We start from the raw sequence: 17576 nt of genomic DNA on the forward strand, positions 1-17576 counted from the left end.
GCAGAATTTGCGCTGCAAATTCTTAGTTAAGACGGGACAACGTCAGTCGGGTCAGCTAATAAAAGAAAAAATCATTGCGGGAAACGGCTTGATCAGGAAGGCAGCGGAACATGAGTTACGTAAAATAGGACAGGTGGTCGTCCAGGGCGTCAGATAGGGAGAAGGGCGGTTAAAGTGGAGAGGGGTCAACCAGCTCTGATTGAAATCTCATCATCTCCATAAGATTCACCAAAAAAGTACAATTGGGATCTAAATAAAAGTCACAGGAAAGTAGGTAGCGAAAAAATTCCCAAATACTTGGGTAGATCGGATCTACATCCTGCATATAGGTTGATGGATGGATTGCGTCGTCTATCACATCATGGGACAGATATAAAGCCCCAGTATTAGTATACTAGTAGTGCTTCAGTCTAACTTTCCAGGTGAAAATGAACAATTGATGACAAAAAAGTAAGCTCGGAGTTTCTTTCTGCCTTTCTTCTTTGGGTAGTCATCACTTAGCTAGTGAAAGGCTGGTAGGTTAGCCAGGCCAGGGCTCATGTCCTCGCCGGTGAGGATTGCGACGCATTATATCTTTATTTCCCCCTACTTGCCAGACTGAGCTGGCTATTTTGATTTATACCTTGTTATTCCTTATAAATTCTATCCCTAATTTAAAAATGTCTATAGTTATATAAGTAATTTTAATTGTTATTTCTAAATAATAATTATTATTCCTATACATTGTTTTGACGTATCATAAGTGCAACTTTGTTCGCCTACGTGATACATAAACTATTTTTTATTTTTTTTTAATAGCCGTGATCTTATGTTACGTTACAATTTGCAACAAACATAGATTTGCAAACAAATTTCGTTATAGAAAAGTCTCTTCCGAAAACATTAATTATATATTATATTTAAAAAAAAAAATTGGAAATATTTTTATCTCTATATTTTAAAGTAATGTAGAGAGGTTATTTAAATATTAGTTTAAAATTAATAAGTTTATTTAATAAAGGAAACGTTTGCCACATCTTCAAGGTGTACGAAGGCGTAATTACACAACGGGCAGAAACGTTCGGGGCTCCAGGTATACAACGAGTAGCCTGTGGAGAAACCAGGAAGATCCTCCTGTTCTGGTCGGAGAGATTGAATCTTTGGTATTCGCGTCATGCACAATGGCCTAGTCTTGTTATAGGCTAAGTATGGAAAAGGAACCCACATTCAATACCAATGTAGAGTATACTGTTCTTTATTGGTGTACACAGTTGATAATTATCAGCTTTGTACCTGGTGATGCTGGTGGTAGGATATATTTTATATCCGCCCCCATAGCCACCACTGTACAAAAGGTGCTAAAACTTGCCATAGTGGCCCACGTAAGTATGTCGCCTTCGGAGGTCAGCCTGTGTATATCCGGTTCCAACAGACCAGCATAATTGCGTCGACTGCCAAGGGGTAAAGATCTCTCGTCAGTACAGCATTGCCCGATCCGAGAATCAAACCAAAACTTCTTCAGCCAACAAACCATAAACGCCACACATAGGAAGCGATATACGCGTGCGTGTAGGAATTGCAAACACATGTTTTCAACTTGTCAGATCTAGATCAAAGTACATGTTTCACGGGCCTATGTCGCAGGCAATTTATATAATTCGACATTTCATAAACTATTTCTTGATACAGTCGTCAAAGGTAAATGTATTCACAAGTAACACAAAGTAATATTTTTATATTAAGACTAGCTGTGCCCGCGGCCTCGTCGGCATGGAGATCATTGTCTCACAATTTTTTCCCGCATAGATCCCGATATTTTTTAAAGCCACGCAACCTCAGTACTAACCTCAGTAACCAACAGTAATCGTTATATTTCAGACAATTTTCATAAATCGTAATGTACTATGACCCTAAACCTTTCCTTAAGAATTGCACTATCTTTTAGTAAAAACCATACTAAACCCATTCAGTATATTTTGAGAAAATCGATAACATACAGACAGAGAGCTTAGGGGACTTTGTTTTATAATATGTATAGATAAATAACAGTTACTATGAGAATAATTAACATCTTTAACTATTCTTTTAATAAGAATAAAATCCCATATTAATATATTTACTACAGATGGGCACGGGCCTTCTTTAGTACTGCGAGGGTTTGGACCTTGGCCATTCAAAATAACATTCCATATGTATATTTAAAATAATAATAAACTATGGTTGGTTACATTATTAAGTATTGCCCTTTCGTGTCCTTTTAAAAATGTAAAAAGCCAAAATTCCGGATTGTTATACATTAAAATCTATACATATTATAAAAGTACCCGTTTCTGTCTGTCTGTATATTATCGATTTTCTCAAAATCTACTGAACGGATTTTTATGAAATTTTATATGGAGATAGCTTAAGACCTTGAGAAGGTTATAGGCTTTCAATCCTGGGAAAATATATAACGGGAATTTTATCCCGGAAAACTCCTACACGCAGGCGAAACCGAGCAAAAACTAGTAATATACAAAACGTGGGAAATCTATGACTGAAACATTATTACAATATAATTATAATGTTTAATTTGGCACACGGCATAAAGATATAAATGTTGTGAGAATAGAAATGCGAGCCGAGCGAACAAACTAGAACATCTTCGGACTTTTTAAAAATGACTAGACAGTTAATAAAATATCGCATCATACAAATTGCAAGCAACATCTGTATTGTCAACGAAGCAGATTTTTAACGCAGTGTGCAGAAATGGCTGACTGTTATTATTCCCACTCGTAATCTCTCAATATAAAAGACATAATTTCTTCACACCAATCAGTTCGAGATCAACGTCTAACAGAAACAGGTGAGTTCAACTTCCTTTACATTCTATTATTTCTATTTCTTTCTGTTACTAATTGTCTACTATCTGCTTTTGTTGAAGATAAATACAGCATAAACCAAGTTTCATGGTATTGTCAATGTAAAGATCACTGGACATTCTAGCCATAGTAACCATTCCTTGTGTCCCTCGGTTCTCTACAAGGTTGCATTAGAAAGGAGTTGTAAGTTAATATAAAACAATACCTATTTCAGATGCAATGATATCCCGAAGCGCAGCCATCCTTCTCCTGTTACCTCTGGTCATCCACGCCAGGATCAAAGTCACCATCATCGCCTCCGACAAAGATGGCGATAGACAAATACACGTCGCCGGTACTGACGCTGACACCATCAGTGATACTGAGGTCACCACCTTCGACCTCACAGATGAGAATCTGAAGAACAGCATCCATGCTTACACCAACGAACACCCCGACGACGCTTTCCTCAAGAGTCCTACACCGTGGGGCGATCTTTACAAAACCTACAACTGGCCAGAGGTCACCAGGGTCCTTACTCCACTGAGGGCGAAGATCTTATCCGTCACAAACCATCCCGCGGTTTTAACAACCCACGTGTACAACAACACCACTCCGAAGACTTCGACTTTCCCCGCCAAGATCCATGAAGATGTCCACAACACGCTCACTTCTATTTGGGAAACGACAGGCGATTTGACGCCGCAAGACATTGATTATGAGTTTGATATCAAAGCTGAGTCTTGGGACAATCACGGCTTTACTTACGCTGCTAAATGGGGTCAAGAGGTAGTCAAAACTCAAATGTTTACAGTTGGACTGGAATCTGGTGCTCCAATTACTCTTGAACCGAAGCAAAGTGCGGTGGCAGAGCTCCATGTTACTAAGAACATGATGAGAGTCCAGCTGGATTACGAAGCCACTTTAACTGGATCTACGGCTGCACACTTTAGCAAGGCTCACAAAGGTCATCGTTTTTGGGCCTTTGCTGTTGACGCGGTGATGGCTGCTGGAAATATGAGGAGGTCTGTGAAGAGTTCAGAGGCGATCCAAATTGTGTATTACACTGAGCCTAAGCTGATTGTGAGGAAAATGGAAACTAATGAAATGATGTTCTCTACTCCAATGAAGTTTTACTAATATGTGCTGTCGAATAAATTATTTATATTATTTTTCTAAACTTCTTTTTTGTTTTAATTTTTCTTGCCTGTAACTACCACAGATCTTTTGGGCTTGTAATCGGCTCGGTCACCGTGTCATCTAACTTTGCTGTCTAAACAGCCAACCCACTTCTCACTGTCGTGTTGTTCACTAGGTTAACCATTCCGTTAGTCATTCAAATAAAAGTTCAGGATTCAGTCCTCAAATCAAACTGTTATATTAATTAACATGTAAGTTGTTAGCGGAATTATGTAAGTTGCAGATTTACACCCAATATGGGTCCCGGTGATCCATAGAGACATCTGATCGTTAAAGGTTACGGGTATTACAATTATAAAACAGTAATGGAAACTGAGTAACAGTCATTATCCTATAGAGCCAATCGAACTGGCGATCAACTACATTCTTAAATCATTTGTAGAAGCATACTAAAGAACAGTATAGTAAGTATTAATTAGTAAGTATGTACTCTTTTAATTGAATGTTCATATTTTCGTTTAGTTCAATCCAAACACATTAAACACATAGTTATAGACTGGACATCAAGACCAAATTTGTGCTCCGAAAGTTATTGCCAATTGGTAAGAAGTCGTTTTATTTGAAATGTTCGTATGACGAGTCAATCTCAGTCAGTCACAGCGTCCTTAGATATTAATACAAAAATAAAGTATTTACAGAACATACGCTGATATTCGCATTAAAAACATAAATCACGGTATGAAAAGAATATGTATTGTACATACATAGGTGTTTTGCTGTTTCATAGCATATTGAGTAACCATCGCAAGAGCGCAAAATTTTTGTATGACAATCTTAGAACTCTTTGATTTAATCTAAGCTATCTAAAGCAACAATAAATTATATGGTTTAAATTCGACAATGTATTCTTGGTTCTTTGGACTTTGTAATATTTATGTGTAATTTTACTAACAATCAAGTATCGCTTGTTTTTAGTAGTACCAGCTATAAATCCAATAAAAAACTTGTGTGCAGAAAGACGCCAATATCGAGGAATGTAAGTGGGGCAATTGCTTCTTGACATACTGTACATTTTGAATATAATGCACGGCGCGGAGTTATTAGCTAGCCCTACAGGTAACTGTTTAATTTCTTTACAGTTTCAAACATTTGCTTTCGAGTCTTAGTTACATGAAGACCTGGAATAACTATGAGGTGAGTAATGTATTATTATCTGCCAGAATCAAAGAGAAATGGTACTATTTATTATGTATTAACTCTGTAGATACCATGCTTACTAAAATAGGTATTTAAGACGGCTTCTTCCCTTTTTTGTTTATGTTAACAAAAAAACCAGACTAAGGAAAGACGAAGTATGAAGAAGGTTTAATATCTTACAAATAAGGCAATAACTCAGCTATTGTAAGAAATAAATCACTTCATAGCTTGTTTTAATTCAATTCAATATTTATAAGTTGTGGCTACAGCGTTGTTAGACAATGATTTTGGCAATGTCAAAGTAGGAAATAATTTTGCTTCGTAATAGATGTATCAAACTTTTTTATTCTTTTCATTCGAAATTTAAAATACTTAATTCCATTCCAGATCAAAATGCCTTGTCATTTTTCTACTGCCACTAGTGACGGGCTTCAACATCAAACTGTTATGCCAAATCGATACCGACAAACCGAATTTAAATTTAGAATTCGACGGTGAAGAAGAAAATGTCGTTACTGAACTTGAAAGAATCACTTTTGGTATAACTGACGACCAAATTAAGGAGTGTCTTCGAATATACTTGGGCGAACGGCCTCTAGACGTTTTTTTCCGCAGCCCGACGCCTTGGGACGATCTTTATAGGCGTAAAAGGTGGAAACAGGTTGAAAAATCACTGGTGGCAAAAAGAGGGAAGGTTGTTAGAATAATCACGCAACCGGTAAAGTTTTCGCGTAGGATTTTAGAAAATAAAACGCCTAAGAAGGCGAATGTGAGTATATTGTTGACGGACACGGCTGAAGTTGGGCTGTCGTCGGCGTGGATCGACATCAAGAAGTTGTCTATGAGACAGAATATAACTTATGGTAAGAATTGTTATATTTAATACTAGGTTTTGCGAGCGCAATGATATACCAAAAAATACTGTGTAATTCAAGGTGTTGGCTGGTGTTTCTATTGTTTATGGACGGTCGTATCGCTTACCATCAGACGAACGGTAAGCTCGTCTCGTCATTCAAAGCAATAAAAAAAAACAAAGAAAATAAAGAGCTTTTGTAATTCCATCGATACCCATAAATGGTCATTTAAATAGCCCGACTAAATAAACAGAGACTTTTAAAAACATCAGCATAAGAAATGCATTATTTCGAAATCACGCTTTAGTTTTATAGACAACAATAGACGAAATGATAGTACCTAGTAGTGTTGTAAAAAATGTAGGATTTTTTTTTATATTCGCGAATATGAATATGAATATTAACTACATCACTAGTACCTCGTTATAAAACCAACAATAGATATACAAAAGAACTATCTAATAAAATAATACCGCCATTTTCAGATATAGAAATAGAAACGTTAGGAACATTCTCGAAGTTTTCCTTCATGTCGATCTGGGGTCAGAGTGGAGAGAGCACACAAGCGGTGAGGATAGGATCCACGGAGTATTTACAAGTGCTGCTGAGTGCTGCCCAGACAGCGCAGGCGCAGCTGATGGCTACGCAAGGCGTTATGAATATAGAGGTAGATATACAAATATATAGGTAAGATTGGGGAAAATAAGGTATTTTTAAAAAGAAAATTTAATAAGTACATAATTATTATAATTACATCAGAATAACTCTTGTAATTACTTATCTTTTTTTTTTCAAATTACATCTCTCGTGCGGATGTAAAATCATAAACTTTGAGCGACATCTTTGCATTTAGTTCTGTATTTTATTTAAACGCTGATAGATGGCGTTGTATTAAAAAGATGAAGAAATGAACACGAACCACGAACGAGTGATCGTATTTCAGTGATTAGAATTATTCAATAATTCTAAAATATACCATCAGATAAAGCTTGATTGATATCTAAGGAAAAATGTCTTTCTCGAAAGTTTCGGACATTAACTTGTAGTTGAAATAACTTTGTTCAATCTTTACAAGATGGCGAAATATCTAAAATTCAGTGTTCAAAAATATCCTGCTATCCTTATTCCACATTTAATGTGGGTTTAGTATAATTATTTTTTGAAACCAAACCTCTCAGTCAGGCTGCCAATCAATCAGGGATGATATTTATTAAACGTCTTCAAAAGAGATTACTTATCTTACAGTATTTTTTATTGTTTTTTTCTGATGAAATACGTCGCCTTCAAAAGAGGTTTAACTCATGTTAAAGTATATTTTAGCTTAGCTTAAAAGAAATATAGGGACCCGCGTAAAAGAACATATAGCTGACGTGAAACACCGACGCTCTACGAAGTCTGCAGTCGCTGAACATTCTGAAGGAGGCTCCAATCATTATTTGCGATTAGACAAGCCACAAATCCTTGCCAAAGAACACCGATTCCTGCCTAGGATGATTCGCGAGGCTATTGAAATTAAAAAACACCCAAATTTCAATAGGGAAGATGGTTAGAAGCTTGCACAAGCTTGGGATCCTGTTCTACAATTAGTTAAATCGGATCCCAAAAGACCGGCTGCCAGACCTCAAGACACTGTGAGCTCATTCTGCGTAGATCGGACCGTCAACAGATAAAATTTTTAAAAAGTTGTATATTTGAAAAATGTTGGTAGATATTGTAACTTTGACTTTACGGATGAACAACACCTCAGTCCCCCCCGTGACCATGAAGGCTGCAAAGTCTTCGAAATGTCGGGAGAAAATAATAATATAAAAAACCGCGATAAAATCCGTTTAAATAGTTTTTAGTTTTTATTTCAATATATTTTAGCTATTTTTCTTTTCAGATTGAATACGAAGCCAGCGTTAGAGGTAACTTGGTGGTAAATTTTGATCCACCGTACATGGGTCACCATTTCTGGGGTCCAAGAGTCGAAAACGTCCTCAACACATGTAATGTCAACAGTACATTAATTTTCAAAGAAATTGTCTGCCTTTGTTTCTACGTTAACCCTAAAGTAGTTGTTAGTGATTTGAGAAACGGAAAATTGATAAAAGAGTTTAATGTTCCTATGACAGAAGAGAAACAATTTAATTAATATTGTAAATCAATTTATTTATTACTTTTATTTGTAATTATGATGAATATTGTTTAGAATATCATATTTATTTAAACCGATAAGTCAACATTTGAATGATTGAAATAATACTCTTTGAAGAAAACCATTGTCAATATATAACTTCGAGATTACGATACTATCGAAAGATATCAATTTTCTGCCTTTTATTTGAACTGAGTAAGAATGTCGTTTTAGCTTAAGTGATGTAAAACTCTAATTTATGCTCATTTTAAAAATTTCAAATAAAATAACCTGAGCATTGGTCACCAATGCTTACAGGAAAGAAATAGATTGTCTCTTGGCATTTTGATTGTCTGTACCTTTTTTTATTAAATACGATATTGTATATAAAATGATGATTCATATCGGCCTAATGCACACACACACACGCAACATTACGCGTTTATCCACGAAAGAGTATGCAGAGGCGCAACCAAGGCACTCACTTTTCGCCAAGTGTGTTCCGTCCCATGGTGTGATAAGGGGCGGGCCTATCGCCATATCGCGCACAAATTCCAGACTCGGGGCTGATACTGAGCAGAAAATCCCAAATATCACTTTGCTCGACCCGGGATTCGAATCCAGGACCTCAGAGCGCTGTCGTACAACTACGCCACTGAGGCAGTCAAAATTCCTAAATACTCAGAATTTTAAAATTAAGATTCAATGATTGACTATGAATTGACGTTATTTGGTAAATTTTATCATACACTCAGTTATTTTTTTAATGCATGACGGTTCTATTTCAAATATATCTTCATTGTTTAAAAATATTGAACTGTTATAGTTTGACATAAGTTATTTGACACTACCACAGTAATGAAAGAACAATATCTATCATCAGTAAGTTTAAATGGAAGATCAGGAGATGTAATAATTCTGTAAAAATGTAATAAATAAAACAACTAATAATTAACAGCACACGTTTGTTTAAAAAATGCTATGTCAGCTATAAACAAAATCATGCTCTTACTTAACTAATTAATATACATACACGCTGTGGGCCGCCATCTTTAATACTAAGTTCGTTCTAGATTGTTCTTAGTTCTTGTTCAAATATTTTTGTCAGATTTTAATAAACGATAATAACTGCTACAGAAACACACAGCAATAATAAACCGATTAGAATAAAGCTTGACATTACATATTATTTGTTTAATTTTTTTTAGTGATTCGTATGATTTAGAAGCGGCGATAGCCTAGTTGGATGTGGAACGTACTGCCAAGACGGCACACACCTCTGACTTTTCTAAAAATCATGTGTGTATTCTTTGTGAATTTATCGTTCGCTTTAACGGTGAAGGAAAACATCGTGAGGAAACCTGCACATCTGAGAAGTTCTCTATAGGAATTTTAAGGATGTGTGAAGTCTACCAATCTGCACTAGGCCAGCGTGGTGGACTAAGGTCTAATGTCTCTGAGTAGTAGAGGACGCCCGTGCAGAGGGACAGTATATAATACAGGGATGATATTATTATATATATAAAAAAGTAGATGTACTAGAATACGAAAGATATGTTTGTTAATTCATCTTGATTTTTAAATAAACTAAAACCTAGTAGTAACATGGCGGCCCACAATAAATTACAATAAACTTACAAACTAAATAATAAATATAATGTTAAACAATAGTACATTACATTTGGTTATATTAATTATTCTAGACCTTATCTATAAAAGTTTTTAAACGTCGCTTAACCTTCCACAAATATTTGACGAGAGTAACTGAATTATAGCCTGACCAGGAAAGTAAAAAACCTGCTTACTGTCAGGAGGAGAAATTAGTTATATATTTTAACACATAGAGGTTTTTTATTTTCCCGGTCAAGATATAAAACCATATTAAAATTAAAAACTTTTATTGTTAAGGATATAAATATATAGAACTGTAGTTATTGCTATATAAATGTCAGCGCACACCACACCGCAACGTATAGCATCAGGCTTGCGATAAATGGACTACGTTTTCAGGATCAACATATAGGCGGTTGTATTTTAATAGCAGCATCACAGTAACATCTCGTTTATGCACACAACCATAATTATTTCAATTTACTCTCAATTTCAGTAATATTGGCAATGTAAATATTAAACATTCTAGAATAGCATAATGATTTCTTATGTTTACGCGAGTCTTAGACATTAAAATTAAACTAGTTTTCGGATTTTAGCGCGGTTCCCGAAGGCTGCAAAGTCTTTAAAACGTTGAGAGAATTTTTAAAGACAAAAACTGCAATTAAATCCGATAAATTGTTTTTTATTTTAAAATTCTATAATAGCAGTTACGTTGTCAATACATCATAAATTAACTACATTGAAACCTCTATAAGAACATGTTGACGTGGTTTATCAAATCTCACTTATCTTTACTACAACTATTGTAAGCCAGACTAGTCATTGACTTGCATTTAAGACACTAAGCGGTGAAACTCAGTCATTCTACACGAATCTTTCATGATTTCTTATATTTACGCGAATGAATTGAAATAAAACAATTATTTGGATTTTATTTTAGTTATCTATATTATAATTTTCTCTCAAACAATCGATAATACAATGCTTTAAGCAAATCGCCAGCTATTTTATGAGTGGAAATTATCCGGATGCCATGCGATGCGATGTGTCTATGTGCGATGGGCTTAAATGTGCTGAAATCGGGAATACAATAGTGTTCATGAACCTTTTACATTTATAAAATACATTTTCAGTGATGATTACTTTTTTAACACATTTATTCTGGAATTATGTATAGAGACAAAGGTCTATAATTATTTTTAAATAGTAAATTTCTATTTATTTGTATTGGCAAATGGCAACACAACGCATAACTTGACATACTTTCACAGAATAGTGTCAAATTATCTTATTTACTGATCACTGTCAAATTAGATAATTGTAGTGTTACTCGTCCATTTTAGATAATGTTTACGCTCCATATAGCATAAAACAAAGGTAAATATTTATTGTTTTTTACAATAATCAAGTTATGTGCCGTTGCAATATAATATTAAGGTTTCATTGCTTTGATCTAAAATGTACAGAATGCCTTGCACGGAGTATTTTTATGTAGTACATGTATGAGAATATGACGAATACAATCACAGGTAAAATCCAGTTATATGGTCGCTTTTAAAAAGGCTGAACATGATGAAAAAGGAAAAACGCGCACCAAGATTACTTCCTGGGTGATATTTGAAAACAGTCTTTATTATTTTTTTTGTCTTGTAGGTAGTTGTTATAAGTGTTAAAATATCTGCCTTTACTGTCCCATCTCAAAAATACACCCTGTTTAAGTAATTCTACGTAGTACTATAATCGCGTGTAAATTAGCGAAATATAACTGCTACCTCCATATAGCATGAAATATCGCGTGATATCTTTATTGTAGTGCGCGCTAACCTTAAGCTATATTTATATTTTGAGTATTTTTTAATTAATATTTTTTTTACGTTATTTACATCTGTACGAATAAAATAATTCTATTAAATTTATGGTTATATAAACAAGTTTTTCTAAAATCCTTATTCATTTTTTTTATGGCAATGGTTGTATATTATAAAAATTTCAATTTGGGATAATTTTTACTTACATTGATATTTTACAATTTTGCGTATAATTTGACAGCGTCGGATTTAGGAACTAGCGATGGGAAGTGGACCTCCCGATGATAGATTTTACAATGATGTGATCAGGCAAAAGTAAATGTAGTTATTTTTAACGTCTGTTTTAAAGTATACATGTTATCAATTTGGTTATGATTAAATTACAGACACTTTAAATTCTTTTAATACTACACCATATTGAGACAAGGGCAAAACCAAATCGAAAAAAATACTTATTTTCAAATAAATCTTGTTTTTTCCTTCAATGACACCTAACACAATGGAAATAATTTAAAAGCTAGTGTAGATATTTTCTCACACTTTATTTTTCAATTCCCTAAACATGGTATAGTTTCAAATCTATCAAAAGATCACAACTCGACCCGGGGGTCAAACCCGAGACCGCTACACCACTGTCGTGCCGACTATGGCACCTAAAAATCGTATACACGTTTATTGACAAATAAAGTACGGAACAAAGTTTTATGAACACTATCTACCCATCGACTGGAAGCCATTTGCACTTGTTCGCAACTAAATAAATATATGCAAAATTTACAGGGGGCCCTTGACCCACGTAAGCGGGGCAGGATTTGGATCCCTTTGAACCCCAAGTGGTCACGTGTGGTGATACTGAAGATGGGCTAGGGGGTGTTCGTAGAGCGGGTATAGGGGTTGTGGGGCGTGCGCTGGCACCGCGTGGGGTTGCGGCGCGTGCGCAGGCGCGTCGCTGTCGTCGTCTGTTGATGAGTCTAGTTGCTTGTCGCCCGCGCCGCCGCTGGAAAGAATAGAGTAAAATTAGTAAAAAATAAAAGTATTAGAAATATTTCTTTGCAGGTCAATTGGGGTGGTAACATTATTTCACGAAAAGGCGACGCAAATTGGCACCTTCCTGTCATATAATCGCTAACAAACAATATAACTCTACCGCGTGGTGGGGAATTTAGTACATAAGTATAGATATACTTAAATGCAATAAAGCCCACGAAGTACTATGCCCAAGTTGTTTGCAAGTAACCTATCCTTACTAATCGCATTCCTTGAAGGCTGATTGCACTAAGTCAAGATAAAATTGTGCTCGACTGTGTTGTGAAAATTAGAATATCAGAAAACACTGTCCGAGGTTATTTTTATAAGTTTACTGATAACTGGTTAGGTTTCCTGTCGCGTCTCTGATTTCTAAGTGGTAGTTTAATGTGCTAATTCGACGTAATGCTTATTGTCAACTGTAAATCTCATCTCAGTTAATGCCCATTGACGTATATTCTATAGACACGAACGTCCATATAAACTATTTATTCAAAATATGAACTAAAATGGCAACCAAAACGTCACTGTTATAACCTATTTATTCACTTGAACAACAAATAAATTTATTTATTTGACTTATATTTTTTATTCAAATCCAGGTTTAGACTTATACACGAGTTCTTATATCATAAGCGCCACTCCATACACAACCACAAGCTGTCAATATTGACCATACTAAAGTCAGTTTGAATGTATATCGGTTCAAATCATTTGAACACAGTGAATGTTCGGAACGCTAAATCTTGTACGTAGTATTATTATATCGATTGTAATGCCTTTTATTTATGTAGGTACACGGTAAAGTAACCTTACTGCTGTTGATGGTAAGTGTGAGATCTGAATGATGAGAGATTACTCCTGGACAGTCGATAGAATTGTGCCGGCTTGTTGGAACCGGATATACATACGCTGATCCCGGAACGCGACACTTTCGTGGGCCACTATGGCGGGTTTTAACACTATGTGTGCGGTGGTTGCTATTCGTGTGGATATAAAATATATCCTACCACTAGCAAATTGTAGCTAAACATGTCGGTCAACGACGCTCGACATGTTTAGCATCGTCTCTTTATTAGCAACAACTTACTCTGAAAGGTCGCATGTTCCGCGTCAATCTGTCTTACTATATACCTATTTATTATCGCTAAACAGTATTGTGAAAAGAAAACTAATTAAACCTAATATCCAATTATGTGGAATTTAAACGGTCCGTTTCTATTTTGCTCAACAGATAAAATTGTGAAAAAAAAAGAACAAATTAAATCTAATATCCATTTATGTGGAATTAAAACTGTCAGTTTCTATCCCTAATTCATGTCAGTCAACAAAATAATAACAAAAATTGTGTAGAATATTACTTATTATCAATAAGAATTCTGAATATTTATTCAACGTAAAAGCCGTAGAATGGATTTGGAAGAAATTTCGCATAGATTCAGACCATGTTCCAAATTTAAAGATAGGCTACATTTTATACCATAAATAAACCCCGTTAATCATAGACGTTTTTAATCTACTATTTTTGTATCTCAATATTAGCCAATCACAACGGCCCTATGTCTATGCACTGCGAAGGCTGCCATACCGTCAGCACTGAGAAACAGACTTGTTATCACAGTTTTACTCCGTCCTTAAAAACGTCTATGAATAAGGGCAAAAGTGTTTAACCCCTAGTCTTTCACACAAGCAGGATACAGCCAACAATTAATTTTATAATACCTAGTTATATTTTTATATCTACTTATAAACAACAAGCTTTTGATCGCGGCTTCACCCGCGTGAAGAAGTTTTCCGGAATAAAAGTCCCGCTATATATTTTCCAGGGATAAAAAACCTATAATCTTCCGGGAGTCTTGAACCATATCCATACCAAATTTCACAAAAATCCGTTCAGCAGATTGAGAAAATCGATAACATACAGACAGAAAAGGGGACTTTGTTTTATAATAAGTATAGATAACAATGCCACCCAGTATGAAATAAAGCACTAAAAAACATTTGACAATCTACCAAACATTTTTTTTACGAAACTTTCAATGAATTGTTATTAAGGATGAGTTATTAAATAAAGGCATCGCAGTTGGGGTGGCGCGTATCATGTTACTTGGATGTTTAGGGGGCTGGCTGTCACTATGGATACTCGTCATTGCTCATGCGCCGACGGAACACCGAATTTGTTCACTACAGACACGATGCGGGTTCGATTTCTGCATGGAGAAATTTGTGTTGTGATCAAAAAAGGAAGCCTTGAATTTAAATAGTTCGATAAAACTATAAACTATCATGCAACGGAAGTAAACTACCATGATCGTTCCAATTGTGTTATAAATCTTTTGAATAGAAATACTTTTTGTGAATTTATGATTTTCTAGTTGCTCTATTCTTTGCGTACAAAGCCTTTCTCGCTACAAAGTACCTAAAACAATGACCTACGGCCTTGTATTTAATAAATCAGATTTAAAGAATACCACGATTTCCCATCGAAGCAAATTAACGGGGTAAAAAGTATGTAGTAATCAAGAACATGGTGTAAACGTGTGCCTAAATTCATCCAAATCCGTTCAGTTATTCTACCTTCAAGCAGCAATGTGGAAAACTGTTGTTTTTCTAATGATTTCTTGTATACGCGAATGTTAGACATTAAAATTAAACAATTTTTCTCCTGACCTTTCGAAGACTGCAGCCTTCGTGATCACGGGGGAGGGCAAACCGCGATCAAATGTGTTGTTATTAGTATGAAAAACATAGGGTATTATTCATAATGAGACTTAACATTTACTGCTCAGTGCGATGCGCTCAGCGTATTTAATAAAAGCTGGTGTTGCCACTGTTTGAGGAGCCGCCATCAGGCTAGCGGTTCATTCATCCCGTCATTCACATGTAAAAAGCCAAAATTGCTGGTGGCCCGCGTATCGAATTACCAGATTATCGGACGCGCCTGTCATTCTCAATGTATGTCAACAGTAAACGATAATAATATGGATTAACCTCAAACATAAAGACATATAGTAAGGGAGCCCTATTCCGTCTACGGGGACAGATATTTACTGGTAAAATAAAATGCTTTATTCATCACATAGGCGAACATAGTTGCACTTATAAGTCAAGGAACATGACTCATAGGTCTCTCATATGTGAGAGTCCGCCTGGGTAGATACCACCGTAATGTCTATTTCTGCCGCCTAGCAGCAGTGTGTAGTCAGTATTGTGTTCCGATTTGAAGGACATTGTAGCCAGTGTAACTACTGGACATAAAAAGACTTAACACGTCATGTCTCAGGATGGCGAGCGCAGTGGAATACCAAACAATACTTTATAATTCAAAGTTGGATGGTGTTTTGGCTGTTTAATGGGCGGTCGTATCGCTTACGATGAGGCGAAAGACAAGCTCGTCTCGTCATTCAAAGCAATAAAAAAATATCCGACTTTTTGCAATTACGGGCGTTCTAATAAAAAGATAGCTATGGTAGCCGTGTAGTTAAATAAGGACTTTTTTACTCTTACCTATACGGCTATCGAAGCTATCCTTGGAATAGGTCTCCCGTAGTTAGGACGATGGATTCGACCCTACAGACGGAATAGAGTCCCTGACCTTACATACATCTAAGAATTGCTAGTAGTGGCGTATGGTCCATATAACGCGATTCCTGTCGACTTGCCTTTCTTAAGTATGTAAAATTTAAATATCATTAGAACGATTTGCAGCATTTATGCACATTAGTATCTAAATATTGGGTCGGGGTCCCTTTTGAAAAAATTTACCACTCGCAACTGGTAGACAGAATGCGATTCATGCATTTCTTCGACGTATTTTCCGTCCCGTGATGTGATAAGAAGCAACCATATCAGGCACATTCATTCAGGCATACTCCAGGCTGATATTGACCATAACTCACTTTACTCGACCCAAGAATCACAACACACAACAGTAGCACCACAATACATGTACGTGTTACCTAATGTGAATAAGTTGTATACACTTCTATAAGGATTCTGACTAGCCATTAGATCCACTGTAATGTAGTTTAGATTATTATTGTCTGTAATTTGTGTAGGGTATCTTTCTTAATAAATAAATACATAAGCCTTAAAGCCAGTTCAATTTTAAGGATATAAAAAACACGCGAAATACGAAAGCCGAAATTTAAATTAAAGCCGTCGAAGCGTTGTTTCCACGTCGTTGGTCTTGAACAGGTCTTAAGCCTCTACAATGCAGGTAACGTGTTTAAGCCATATGCGGATAAATTATTATAGTCGTTTTGTTTTTGATTTATACTTCAGAATTCCAATGTGCATTTTATTGACAATGTAACCTAATGTTAAACTAGACAAAATATAATAGTTGTAACGATACATATCAAGTAAGTCGGAAAAATAAATTATCCCGGAAAACTCCTTCACACGGGCGAAGCGAGCAAAAGATAGTTAAATATAATTCCAGGACTATAATTTATAACTAAGCGGATTTTGAAAAGAGCAACACCAGAGTTTCTTGCCCGTTCTTCTCTAGTGAGAACTGCTTTCCGAACTGGTGGTAGAGTTAATATTGACGGAACCTTAATAATGTATAACATTTTACGGATTCAAATAAATCATTTCCTTTCATTTTTATACCGCTGAACAATTGTGGAAAGGCATCTTAAATGCCCCAGACTAGTAATTTTCGTATAGTAGACAAACAATCTTAAAATTCGACGACAGTACCAACATCCCGTATGGTCTAGTGGCTAGGATACCTGGCTTTCACCCAGGAGGCTCGGGTTCGATTCCCGGTACGGGAAGCACTTTTTTCACTACTTCATTACCAAGTGGATTTTTTATAGGACTATATTTTCCCCCAATAATAAACGGCATCGAGTTACTATTTATTATTATAGATTTTTATAACCAAAAAGGACTTTACGATGTGCATATAGTTAATTGACATATATAGATAAGTACAAATAATACATTTATTTGGGTTTTTATCGAACCGCAGACTCTAATAACCACTACG

The 17576-nt window shown here is 35.6% G+C and overlaps 3 protein-coding genes and 1 non-coding gene across 6 annotated transcripts in view; 3 read left to right on the forward strand and 1 right to left on the reverse strand.

Annotated features, from left to right (window-relative positions):
* Nucleotides 1-2735: 2735 nt before the first annotated feature.
* Nucleotides 2736-4006, forward strand: LOC115452070 (spherulin-2A). Its single transcript, XM_030180523.2, has 2 exons — nucleotides 2736-2827; nucleotides 3058-4006. The coding sequence occupies exon 2, from the start codon at nucleotides 3063-3065 to the stop codon at nucleotides 3960-3962; it is 900 nt and encodes a 299-aa protein (XP_030036383.2). The 5' UTR covers nucleotides 2736-2827; nucleotides 3058-3062; the 3' UTR covers nucleotides 3963-4006.
* Nucleotides 4007-5090: 1084 nt separating this feature from the next.
* LOC115452069 (spherulin-2A) lies at nucleotides 5091-8464 on the forward strand. Its single transcript, XM_037437876.1, has 4 exons — nucleotides 5091-5156; nucleotides 5547-6022; nucleotides 6499-6680; nucleotides 7896-8464. The coding sequence occupies exons 1-4, from the start codon at nucleotides 5152-5154 to the stop codon at nucleotides 8145-8147; spliced, it is 915 nt and encodes a 304-aa protein (XP_037293773.1). The 5' UTR covers nucleotides 5091-5151; the 3' UTR covers nucleotides 8148-8464.
* A 613-nt stretch (nucleotides 8465-9077) lies between these two features.
* The window catches only part of LOC115452072 (homeobox protein SIX2-like), a 37943-nt gene continuing 29444 nt past the window's right edge, over nucleotides 9078-17576 (reverse strand). For all 3 annotated transcript variants that reach the window (XM_037437884.1, XM_037437887.1, XM_037437889.1), the window contains exon 7: nucleotides 9078-12548. In XM_037437884.1, coding sequence (XP_037293781.1) covers nucleotides 12389-12548 — 160 coding nt within the window. In that variant the 3' untranslated portion in view covers nucleotides 9078-12388. The remainder of the gene's footprint in view (nucleotides 12549-17576) is intronic.
* On the forward strand, nucleotides 17290-17361 carry Trnae-uuc. The gene has a single exon. It is a non-coding gene; the product is annotated as a tRNA-Glu (tRNA).

The sequence above is a fragment of the Manduca sexta genome, chromosome 2 (assembly GCF_014839805.1).
Source record: "Manduca sexta isolate Smith_Timp_Sample1 chromosome 2, JHU_Msex_v1.0, whole genome shotgun sequence".
NCBI lineage: Eukaryota > Metazoa > Arthropoda > Insecta > Lepidoptera > Sphingidae > Manduca > Manduca sexta.